Source organism: Mus caroli, chromosome 1, assembly GCF_900094665.2.
Source record: "Mus caroli chromosome 1, CAROLI_EIJ_v1.1, whole genome shotgun sequence".
Taxonomy (NCBI): Eukaryota; Metazoa; Chordata; class Mammalia; order Rodentia; family Muridae; genus Mus; species Mus caroli.
The window spans coordinates 29,261,357-29,273,815 of NC_034570.1; the positions used below are offsets into that span (position 1 = coordinate 29,261,357).

The 12,459-nt window shown below is 48.9% G+C and overlaps 1 protein-coding gene across 3 annotated transcripts; it reads left to right on the forward strand.

The window, feature by feature from the left end:
* The first annotated feature begins 388 nt into the window (after positions 1-388).
* Positions 389-5,052, forward strand: LOC110297631 (inactive serine protease 39). 3 transcript variants are annotated; one of them, XM_029479870.1, is made up of 6 exons: positions 389-649; positions 1,252-1,414; positions 1,667-1,732; positions 2,039-2,313; positions 4,016-4,185; positions 4,613-5,052. In XM_029479870.1, the coding sequence occupies exons 4-6, from the start codon at positions 2,115-2,117 to the stop codon at positions 4,934-4,936; spliced, it is 693 nt and encodes a 230-aa protein (XP_029335730.1). In that variant the 5' UTR covers positions 389-649; positions 1,252-1,414; positions 1,667-1,732; positions 2,039-2,114; the 3' UTR covers positions 4,937-5,052. The 3 variants fall into 3 exon arrangements, with proteins under 3 accessions (XP_029335730.1, XP_021022163.1, XP_029335724.1); XM_021166504.1 differs by lacking the exon at positions 1,667-1,732 and having other exon boundaries at positions 390-649; XM_029479864.1 differs by lacking the exon at positions 1,667-1,732 and having other exon boundaries at positions 593-649; positions 1,349-1,414.
* Positions 5,053-12,459: the final 7,407 nt, after the last annotated feature.

The window sequence follows — 12,459 nt, forward strand, 5'->3', positions numbered from 1 at the left end:
ATGAACGTAAATTATCCAATACTAGTCCCAGCGGGCACTCTGGGAAGGTTATGTTTCTAGAACAGTGCTCTCGGGCAGTTTTGCTGGTTACTGGCGGGGACTCTTCCCCCACAGCTCTTCAGAGGAGGTTGATAAGGACTCCGTGGTCTTTGAGCTGAGATGATGGTAATATGTGGGTCTGGGCGATGAGACTGCATTTTGAGTGCATATTGTACAGGAATGAAATTGGAGATGTGGTGAGTGCTTTTGCCCCCAGGAGGTGCGTATGTCCATGGAGGCCAGAGAGAAGAGCATAAGGACAACCCGGCTCCAGTGTGGCCTGCCTCCCATGGACCTAGGTGTTTAGCACACTTGTTCAGCTCGCGCGAGATCGGAGTGGGCGAGAGGGGTTCCCCAGAGGCAGTTTGCCAGCGTCAGCGGTTGTCTTCACGTGCTTTCGGTCCTGTCTAGGACCCATATACAGGGCGGCCAGATGCCATGTGGGGCTCCAGGGCCCAACAATCAGGTCCGGACAGGGGCGGAGCCTGCCTGCTGGCTGCTTTCTTACTCTGTTTCAGCCTCTTACACGCCCAGGACTACACGCCCTCACAAACACCTCCACCCACATCGAACACCTCGCCCAAATCAAGAGGCCTGGCCCAGAAGGAATGTAAGTTCTCTGAAGAGGAGGCAGGTTTCTATGGGCATACCCCCTTTTTCTTGGAACATAGGCCGTTGAAATGGTGGGCATGCCTTTACAATGAAAGTGAGGCATTGGAGGTGGAGCCTATACAGGATACTCATATCCTCTGCTGGATCTTTCCCATTGATCCCTAGACCCTCAGTTGTGCACTGAGAGATGTACCACCCTCCACCCTCTACATTGGGTCGAGATGGAAGGGCACACCTAGCCAAAAGACCATGGCCCAGAACAATAATGCCCTTGTATCAGCTTCGGCTTGTGTATCTTCAGAGCTGTGCTCTTTAAGCTAATGAGGTCTGAGGAGAGCTTAGCTGGACCCTCCTCCTTGCCCCTACCTCTGTTCCATGAGCTTTGCTGAAAGGCTCTCAGCCTGACACCTCCACCTCTGCCACCCAATCGGCTCTTTGCCCCGTGAGCTTTGCCACTCCACTCCTGACCTTGGGTACGCCCACCTGAGAACAGAGAAGAGAGGCCACTGTGTCCCCTGGGTCCGACTGATGCTGACATTTGGAGCATCAGGTGCGCGCATCCTGAGTGTAGGTGTCTGGCGGCTGGGATTGTCTCCACAGTATGTGGCAAGACCAAATTCCAAGGGAAGATCTATGGAGGTCAGATTGCAAAGGCTGAGCGGTGGCCGTGGCAGGCCAGTCTGATCTTTCGTGGCAGGCACATCTGTGGAGCAGTTCTCATCGACACAACCTGGGTACTCAGTGCTGCCCACTGCTTCAAAAGGTGCGTGTTCCCTCCCTGGGCCCTTCTGCTGGAAAGGGGTGCAGGAGAGAGTCACTAGGACAGGAGGAGAGGCATGAAGGATATATAGCAGCCATGTCCTTCTAGGCTGTGTTCTGGGATAGCTTGCTGCCAGCAGGAGTCCTCTGTGCTGCTGCTCCAACTTTGAGTAGTGTCCTCCACCTGGCTTGTTATCCTTCAGACAGAGGGGCAAGAGGAGCGACCCAGAGTTAGGAAACATATTTTTCCTTTTAGGTCTTCCTAGAAGCTCTGAAAAGCAATTGTTATGCAGCCCTAAGAGGGATCCGGTCAGGGCTGGAAGTGAGTAGTCTTTTTGTCTCCGAGAAGAAGCATTGCAGTTGGATGTACGTCGGATTTTTTTTTTTTTAAAACAGGAATGCAATCCACAGCCCCTTGGGTACTAGGGTATGCTGGAGAAGTGACTGGAAGCTTTCAAAGGCACCAAATCCCCAGGCTGTCGGAGGTCATCCTACCCTTCTAGAGAAGGAGCACCCTAGTATCAGGAGGGGAGGACGATGTTGGGATATTTGCCTGAAGGGTGGGCAGTCAATCTGGAAGACAGTGCCAACTCCACACTTAGAGGCGCTGCCTCCCCACCCCCAATAGGTCTCTCACACCATCTGACTACCGGATCCTGCTAGGGTACAACCAGCTGAGCAAGCCCTCCAACTACAGCCGGCAGATGACCCTGAATAAGATCATCTTGCATGAGGACTATAGCAAGCTCAGCCGTCTGGAGAAGAACATTGTCCTGATCCAGCTGCACCACCCTGTGATCTACAGCACCCACATATTCCCAGTCTGTGTGCCTGACAGCACCACGAAGGTTTCCCCTAATAATCTCTGCTGGATAAGTGGCTGGGGAATGCTCTCAGCGGACAGTGAGTACCCTGGACAGGACAGGAGTGGGAGGGGCAAGAGCCTGGAGGCCTTTCCAGTGGTTGTGAACCCCAGTTTCTGGTTCAAAAGCAAACCTCCCCCCTTTCAGATTAGAAGTGTAGGCTCTCTGACTCCAGAGCTCTGGCCACTGAAAGGCTCTCCACTGGCCAGGAAAGACACCTGGCATCCTTAAGGAGATGAGAGCAACCTTCTCTCCCTGACATGGGACAGGTTGTGGTGTTCAACTGGGGAGCATTCTCCTCCGAAGCTCACTGCCCATCCCTTAAGGCCCAGAAGCCTGTTCTACCAGCTCTTACCAGTTGTCCCGAACACTTGGTTCCGAGATCTGGTCACCTGGGCACCGGAAGTCTTAGTGTTGGGGAGTGACATTCTCCTGGCCTTATTCTCTGAGCAATACAGGATTGCGACTATCTCTCTCACGATGCCTCATGTCAGATATCCTGTCGTGCAGACACGATGTCAAGTGTCCAGGATGACAATGCACAGGTTCTCTGCACACACCATGCAGAGGGAACTCGGTGCTTGTGGACTCTGGTGTCGTGGGCCACAGGAAGAGCCTGCTGACAGCAAGGGACAAGTCTATAGGTTTAGACTGAGAGCACAGAATTCCTGGACTGGGGTTTCCACACAAGGCTAAATGCTTTCAATCTAAGACAAGATAACGGCAAGCTAAGTAGAAGAGAAGGTGAATTTGACATGAGATTTAGGGTCACAGTCTGGCCAGCAACAGGGAGGCTTGGAAGCACGATCTTCTCTGAGGTCGGGGTTAGGGCCCCCCCTCCCTTGCCCTAGCCTCTAAGTGTCTGCCTCACAGGCTAGTCTCCAGGACAGTGGTCAGAGGCATTAGAAGGGATGCACTATCACTCTCTAAGGGGCTGTGTCAGGGCAGATGGGGTCTCCAGGTCAGGCCAGGGGGTGAGAATGGAAGCACAGAGGGGACGGCCTGGGCGGGGGCAGCTCTCAGAACCTGAGAGTCTGGACCTTCAGTCGTCCTCTGTCATGACCTATCCTGACCACAGTTTCTGGGCCTGGGGACAGGCTTGGGTTTGCTACCTACAGGCAACCCCTGGGCACCCTTCAGGGATGTGAGCCATGGCCCCTGAGTGCAGTGAGCCACACTGCAGTTTCTCTGCTCCCATGGGACAACCCAGGCCAGATCTGGGAGGGCACCTGGAAACAGAATCCATGCCTCCAGGCCCTGGATGCTCCTTCAGCTTGGCCAGTCCTCTTGTCATTCTCCTAAGCGCTTCTGGCCTGTGTCCTTGGCCACTGCTACACTCAAGGTCCAGTGTCCCTGTCTCCAGCTGGAGCCCCACAGACCAGTCAGAGCTGTTTGAAAGCTGAGCCCCTTCCTTGGCTTGTGTGTTCTCAGGGTATAGTCTCAGTCCCCTTGCATGGTGAGGAGGCTCTGCCTGGGACCCCACTGTGGTTGCACCCAGTGTTCCTCGGCCCCCACATGGGGACCTGTGCAGTTGCCATAACTTTCTGCCTGGTCTTGCCTTCCACAGAGCCTCATGCTTGCCCTTGCTGCCATATTTCTTGGTCACCGAGTGCCTGTTGTGAGTCCCTCCCTGCTGTTGTGGCCTAGAGTGGCTGCCCCCCAGCAGAGGTCATCCTGGAAGGGAAACTTGGGGGGCGGTGTCTTCCCTTAGCTGTGTCTTACATCTGAACCCCCTCCCACAGAGTTCCTGCAAGCGCCTTTCCCTCTGCTCGACGCGGAGGTCTCCCTTATTGATGAAGAGGAATGCACGACCTTTTTCCAGACACCAGAAGTCAGCATCACGGAATATGATGTTATAAAAGACGATGTGTTATGTGCCGGAGATCTCACCAATCAGAAATCCTTCTGCCGAGTATGTGAGAATGGCCCAGACACTACAGCTGAGCTCAGTCACCTCTCTAGTTAGTCCTGGCCACTAGGCTGCCTGTGTGTCCTCAGAGTCCTCCTCTCCCATGCAGGTGGTGGGTCAGATAGCATATATTCAGCTCTGCATGCTGCCCTCCACATACTAAAACCCTGTGACCTCCCCAGGTAGGCATCGTTCAAGATCCCTTTGCAAGATCCCTTTATTATAGAAGTTGATGATCCTGTCCTGAAGATGCTGATCTGAGGGACCATCTATGTTTTTATTTTATTGTTTTTAAAAATTACCCAGACGGACCTATCCGGCACCACTCAATATAGCAGTAGAGATCTCTGGTCCCCAGAGACTCCTATCTACCCCGGGGAATGTGTGCTCCTTTCTTCCTGGACCTACTAGCTGTCTTCTCTCTCTTCAGGGAGACTCTGGGGGCCCCCTTGTCTGCATCCTGAATAGCTTCTGGTACGTGGTAGGGCTGGCCAACTGGAACGGAGCATGTCTTGAACCGATCCACAGCCCCAACATCTTCACCAAGGTCTCCTACTTTTCTGACTGGATCAAGCAGAAAAAGGCAAACACGCCTGCCGCTGATGTCTCCTCAGCACCCCTTGAGGAAATAGCGTCATCCCTGAGAGGCTGGGGGAATTACAGTGCAGGCATTACCCTCAAACCCAGGATCTCCACAACCTTGCTGTCTTCTCAGGCCCTCCTCCTGCAATCGATTTGGCTCAGGATTCTGTGATTTGTCTGCTGGTCTATTCACCAAGAGCCACTTTGCACGCTTCCATCTGTGGGCTTGCCTGTCCCATCTGAGGCCACACCAGCTCCAGGCCTGACCGAATAAAGCAACTAAAGACACTTCTGGAGTCCTTTCCTTTTGTCCCATCAGGCTTCTGTTCTTCAGCATCAGAAGGCCACTTCCTCCTCGGGCAGGGACTATAGGTGAACCAGGAGGGAGCTGACCTGCTAATGTAGGAGCCAACTCTTTCCGAGCTGCCTTCCAGAGGCTATGAATCCCTTCTGCCCCCTAAGGCTGCTTGTTCTTTCAGAAGAATGAGCCACTGTATCTGCCAAGCCCTCACCATGCAGCTGCAGCAGCCTGTGCTCCTGGAGCAAGCCCCCAGCTTTGGCATAAGGGCATCTTGCAAGCCCAAGGTCATAGTAAAACTTCTAGAGAGTTTGACAGTGAAGTGTGAGGGCCGCCAAAGTCCGATATCCCAGTAGCAGTCCTCAAAGCTCTTCTGCAAGGGTCAGCAGTCATTCTAACATTACACTTCCATACTCCAAGCCCACCATTTGCTTGATAAGCTCACATTGCTTGTGGGCTTGCTTCAGCTGGCATTAGCTGAGGCTTGGCAGACCTGGGAGTGGCTGGCTTAGCACTAAGCTGCCCTGCAAACCTGTGTCACCATACTCTATTCAGCCTGTATGAGCGCTCATTAGGGCTTCATACCACAGTCTCCACTCTTCAATGCGAACTATAGACTAGGAAGACACTGGGCTCTTGGCAGACCCATGGTGCTGTGAGAGAAATGCAGATGCTCTGGGCTATTTTCTCTGACCCTGTGTGAACACCCCAGGCTACCTGCTGTAGTAACTTAAATCTTTAACAAGCAATTAATTTCAAGTTGGTTAAGAAAACAAAAAGTTGGGGCTAGAGAGATGGCTTAGCAGTTAAGAGCACTGAATGCTCTTCCAGAGGACCCAGGTTCAATTCCCACATGGCAGCTCACAGCTGTCTATAACTCCCAAATCTGACCCAGACATACTTGCAGGCACATAAAATCAGTGCACATAAAAAAAAAAAAAAAAAAAAGAAAGAAAAAGAAAAAACTCTTAGGTATGGAATATACCTTATGTTTCCCACAATGTAGATGCAGTTTCCTGATCATTTATTAAAAATTTTATCACTATTTTTTCTAAATTTTATAATAATGTTAGCATTAAAGTATGTTTTTTAATGAGAGTCAAAAGGAAAAAACGCTGCTCAAGGAGATCTGTCAGACATAGAGAGACAAGGAAGGAAGGTCAGAGAAAGAAATGAGCTATTTACACATTTTCTTTAGTTTCAATATAGATTTAAGAACATTTTTATTTTAGCATCTAATTTAACCCACGTGTATTTTTGAAGAGCTCAGTTTTTTTAAATTTTTCTTTTTTAAAGATTTATTTATTTATTTTATGTATGTGAGTACACTGTAGCTGTACAGATGGTTGTGAGCCTGCATGTGGTTGTTGGGGTTGAATTTTTGGACCTCTGCTCGCTCCGGTCAGGGCTGCTCGCTCAGTTCCTGCTCCCTCTGGCCCAAAGATTTATTTATTATTATAAATAAGTACACTATTGCTGTCTTATGTGGTTGCTGGAATTTGAACTCAGGGCCTTCAGAAGAGTAGTCAGTGCTCTTAACTGCTGAACCATCTTGCCAGCCTAAGAGCTCAGTTTTTATTATGAATGACCTATATATAATTTTTTGTTTTCTTACTTTTTAAAAGATTTATTTATTATTATATCTATGTAAGCTGTATCTGTTTTCAGATGCACCAGAAGAGGGTGTTAGCTCTCATTAGGGATGATTGTGAGCCACCATGTGGTTGTTGGGATTTGAACTCAGGACCTTCGGAAGAGCAGTCAGTGCTCTTACCAGCTGAGCCATCTCACCAGCCTTGTTTTCTTATTTTTAAAGTTTAATTTTTTATTTACTTATTTTAAAATAAAAAAAAATCTTTGTGAATTTCACATCATGCACCCTGGTCCCGCTCATCTCCCCATCCCTTCATATCTATCTTCTGCTCCTGTGACCTCCCCCTCCCAAAGAAAACAAAATCTCACTGTGGAAGCTGCAGTGTGTCACAGGGTGTGTCACCCGTTTGCCCGAACAGCTTTATTTGCAAATTCTCATCTCAATGAGTTAATAGTCTGGTTTGAGGCTCCCAGCTTCTGTTACACTAACAATACTAGGTTTTCCCTGGGCTTCCTCTCAAACATCCTGTTGTTGCCCTGTGCTAAGGAGATCTCACAGCTTTGGATCTGCAGGACCCGCCCTCCTTCACAGGCTCAGGCAGTCCGTAGATGGGGCAGATGTTTTGGGGTGGGCCTGGGTGGGAAGTTGAGTTGGTCAGCCTGGCAGCTTTCCCGAGCCAGCACCACCAGGACCAGCCCTCCTGCTTTTTGCCCAGGCAGGGGTGGGGCCAGCTCTACCGCTCTGATGCCCTTGCTCCTGCCTCCAGGGCCAGCCTGTGCTGTGCTGCCCAGGTGAGGTGTGAGCTCCGCTCTCAGGAGTACTGCAGCCGGTGAGGGGAGGGGCCAATTCTTCCGAGTGTAGTGACCTGGAGAGGGGAAGGGCCAGCTCCTCACAGTGCTTGGACAGCAATGTAGCCTCAGGCAGAAGCCCAGACCAGGGACATTACCACGGCCTTGGGTGGTAACACAGACTTCAAAGCAAATCGTGGTTGTGACAGGGTCAGAAACCCAGACAAAGTTCTCAGTGGCAGCATAGGCCCGGATGTCACCATGGTCTCAGATGGCAATTCAGACCCCTGACATCCATACAGCTTTTGGTGGTAACTTGGACCACAGACATCGACACAGATCCTAGCTGCAGCAAGGCCACGGACCCAGACGTGGCCCTCATGGGCAGTTCCTGCCAAGACTTCGCTATGACTTCAAGTGGCAGCACAGGCATCCAGGTCAGTATGTTCCCAGTAGCAGCATCTTCAGACATCCACAAGTTCTCAGGGGGCAGCGCTGACTTCACCATGGTCCCAGTTGTGCAGGCTCCTCATACCCTTACCACCATGGCATCTCCAGTTCCTTTTCTCTCCATAGCCCACAGGCACATTGCTTAGCTCCGCCCTTTCTTCCAGCTCTCCACCACCTACTCCTTCTTCCCCCTCTTTCCCTCACGCATTCACTCATCATAGTGACCCTGGGCACTTGGGTGTCTCTCCTGCACTTATCATTTTTTTTTAACTGATATTTTACATTTTAGTTCGAATGAACTTCCTGTTTGTGATTTAAAAATGTTTTTCATTGCCTATGAGTTTGCCAAGCATACAAGATAAACCAGTTTTGAGGTAGTAAATGTTTCTTCCCCTTTCCCAAATCCTTGCAAGTTAGTAATTATCACACAGGTAAAGCACCAGCTAGAACACCAGATGGTGACTTATCTCCAAACATTTCCTTTTCAGAAATGTGTTCCTCATGTATAAATATTTACATTTATATACACATACACACACAGATACAGACTCCTACACACATACACATAGAGACACACAGACACACGCACATGGACACATACATAGAGACACAGACTCATACACACAGCCACACACAGCCACACACACACATATACACTTAGATACACACAAACACATATACAAACACACACACACACACACTTAGATACACACAGACACGTATACAAACACACAGACTCATAGACACACACACACATACACACACACACCTTTCTCTGAAAGGTTGTCTATGCTAGCTGGGGAATATGTGTTTTGGATTGGTTCTATGTGTTGCTTTGGGGAGTGACTTGCTTTAGCCCTGAGATCATCTCCTCCCATTGGATCTCAGGGGTTATTCTTCGTGTTTACACAAGGGTAATAGTGGCCAAAACACTGGATGACCAGTGTTCGTGTCTTCTTGCATGAGCTCATGAAGTTCCCTCTGACCCTGGAAGGAGTATGTTTGCTGGGTCTCCTTGTGAGGCCAGTGTATGCTACAGGGTGCTCCCCTGACACCTCCACCTTTTTAGGTGGGAGGCAATGAGTGCCTCTTGCATTTGTGTCTTTCTCCCTAGGTGCTCATTAAATCCCTAAGCTAAAGAAAAGCACAGAATTACGCATCTGTGGAGGCATGTCAGACGGTAAAAGCCAAATCATCTCAAAACCAAAGAACCAAGACAAACAAAACAGCGAGTCCCCTTTGAAACAGACACACATATACATGTGTCTTAGTTTGGGTTTTATTGCTTAAAGAGACACCATGACCTCTTAAAGCGGAAAACATGTAATTGGGTCTGGCTTATAATTTTAGAGGTTCAGTCCATTATCATCATGGCAGGAAGCATGGCAGTGTGCAGGCAGACATGATGCCGGAGAAGCCAGGAATTCTACATCTTGGTCACATAGGTAGCACCACAGGCAGCCAGCAGGAAGGGCTCGGGTGGTGCTTGAGTATAAAGACCTCAAGGTCCACCCCCACAGTGACACACTTCCTCCAACAAGGCCACACCCACTTCAACAAGGCCACACCCCCTGAGAGTGCCACTCTCCTTGGGCCAAGCATTCAAACACCTGAGTTTATGGAGGCCAAACCTATTCAAACTAGCAGGACATGCATACATACACACATGCATATGTACACACACACACACACACACACACACACACACACACACATGCATGTATGCACACCTACATACACATAAATAAATTTAAGAGATCTAATTGATCAGTTAAGGAGAGAGAGCTACTCAGAATCTGTCAGTTTACAAACTAATTTCATCTAAAAACAATCTTAAACCATATCCCCAATGTTTAACAAATGTTGGGCCACTCAACCATCCAGTTCACAAAATTAGCCACCTCAGGCATTTTGTGGAAAACATATTCGACAATGACTCTGGGATCCCTCAGAGCCCTCGGCTTCATGTCGTGACAGTGTGATGAACCTTCTTCTCTGCCCTTTGGGAGCCCCCAGGTCTGAAGGAAGGCAGGCCTGGCCCAGAGAGGAAGAGCAAGCAAAGCATAAGGAGACTCACACTTAAGTCAGTTCTGGCCAGGGGTCAGCCAAGTAGCCTTGAACATTGAAAGTGGCCTCGGATGGTCTCAGATCCATAGAACTCCCAGACCTGGGCACAACATATACAAAACACCCTTGGGATGGTGCATTGATCTTTGCTGTGAGCGAATCCACAGGCTTAATTAGCTTTTCCAAGAGGCATAAACAGCGTGTGCCAAGTATAACCACAAGAAAATCCCTAAAGTAAGAGCCAGAAGAAAGCTGTTGGTAGATGCTCCCCATCTCAGCATTGTGGAGACTAAAGTAGGAGGATTGGAGTTTGATGTCAGCCTGGTGTAGAGAGGAAGACCCTGTCTTAAACAAAAGTGATGACGATATAAGCCAGTTGATGGAGTGCTTGCCTAGCATGCAAGGTGCTCTGGGTTTGACCACAGTACTTCATAAGCCAGGCATTATGGTGCATCCCTGTTAGCCTTGAACTCAGATACAAGAGGATCAGAAGCTCAAAGCCTTTCTCTCATCCTTGCCTAGTGTGAGGATTTGTATATGCTTGGCCCAGGGAGTGGCACCACTTGAAAGGAGGTGTGGCCTTTCCTGAGGTGTGTCACTGTAGGCATGGGCTTTAAGTCCTTCAGCCTAACTGCCTGGAAGTCAGTCTTCCACTGGCAGCCTTCAGATGAAGATGTAGAGCTCTCAGATCCTCCTGCACCATGCCTGCCTGGATGCTGCCATGCTTCCACCTTGATGATAATGGATTGAACCTGTAAGCCAGCCCCAATTAAATGTTGTCCTTATTAGACTTGCATTGGTCATGGTGTCTGTTCACAGCAGTAAAACCCTAAATAAGACACCTAGTAAGAGTACAAATCCAATCCCAGCTACATCAGATCCTGGTTACAAACAAACCAACCCCAAACAACTAGTCAGACTTGGTGGCTCGCTCGTACTTCCAGCATTTAGGAGGACTATGACTTGCTATACACTCAAAGCAATCCAGGGGTATGCAACGATTCTCAGTCCAGGCTGAGCTTCACAGACTGTCTCAAAAGCAACAGTCTCCTCCTGCCGTGGTTTGAATGAGAATGGCCACCATAGTCTCATACATTGGACAGTTGGTGGGCTGTTTGGGAAGGATTAGGGGGGTGTAGACTTGTTGGAGGAAGTGTGTTACTGGGAGTGGGCTTTGAGGTTTCAAAATCCCACACCAGGCTTCATGACTCTCTCTCTTTCTGCATGCTGCCTGTGGACCAGATAGGGCTCTCAGTTACTGTTCCAGAGCCATGGTGATAATGGGCTAATTCTCTGAACTGTGAACAAGCCCTTAATTAAATATTTCCTTCCATACTTTTTTTTTTATTATTTTCATAACCAAGGGTTACCTTGTTCATGGTGTCTCTTCAGAGCAATAGCACAATAACTAATTAATACACCTCCCCAAGAAAACCAATAAAAACACTAAAACAAAACAAAGAATTTCCAATCCAATCCAATCCAAACCAAAACTTTCAGCCACGGTGGTGCAGGCCTGCAATCCCAGTCCTAGGGAGGTAGAGGCAGGGTGGTCAGGAGTCCGAGGTCATTCTCAGTCACATGGCAAGTTGAAGACCGTTCCAGGTTACAAGAGACTGTATCAAAACAAACACCAGGAGAAAGAAAGGAAATCAGAAACATAAGTTGATGTGTTTATAAGAAGATAAAGAAAGAAAGGGAATATGTTTTGGTGGATGTATGGTGAGATGTAGGGGAAGTGGGCCCATGCTGAGGCATTCCTTCCTCCTGAGGGATCAGCCACACAACATGGTATAGTATAGAATAGAGTTTATTTAGGGCATGGGGAGGGGAATTGAGAGGGTAGTAGAGGCAGAGAGAGAGAGAGAGAGAGAGGTATAGAGGTAGAAGAGTAGAGGCCAGCCATGAGCATGTGAAAAGAGGGGGGGAGGGGAGAGGGGACAGAGTGGGAGCAGGAAGGCAAGAGCAAGAGAGAGAGGAGGGGGCAAGCAGCCCCCTTTATAGTGTGTCAGGCATACCTGGCTATTGCCAGGTAACTGTGGGGCGGAGCTTAGACATAAGTAATTCAGGCTTTTTAAGTGGCAATAATAATAATAATAATAGTGATAACACTCATTCTTCACTTAGGGCTTTATCCTAATTAACGAGTGACCATAAAGCTGTCGGTGATGTCTCTTTCTGCCCAGTGCTCTGGCTCCACTGCCAGAGAAATGAAAACACTACTTAAAATTCAAATTAAAGATCCCAAAATGGCTTAGAGGGCACACATAGGGGAAGAATAATTTGAAAAACCTTTTATTGGGTTGGTTTTAGTGGGATGGTGTCTTAGTCAGGGTTTCTATTCCTGCACTAACATCATGACCAAGAAGCAAGTTGGGGAGGAAAGGGTTTATTCGGCTTATACTTCCACATTGCTGTTGATCACCAAAGGAAGTCAGGACTGGAACTCAAGCAGGTCAGAAAGCAGGAGCTGATGCAGAAGCCATGGAGGGATGTTC

Bases quoted from the DNA above. Each gene is read 5' to 3' on its own strand.
- LOC110297631 (XM_021166504.1), top strand. From the start codon at position 478: ATGTGGGGCTCCAGGGCCCAACAATCAGGTCCGGACAGGGGCGGAGCC. The intron at 2,314-4,015 runs GTGAGTACCCTG...CCCCTCCCACAG, and splicing joins GGGAATGCTCTCAGCGGACA to AGTTCCTGCAAGCGCCTTTC. The intron at 4,186-4,612 runs GTATGTGAGAAT...CTCTCTCTTCAG, and splicing joins ATCAGAAATCCTTCTGCCGA to GGAGACTCTGGGGGCCCCCT.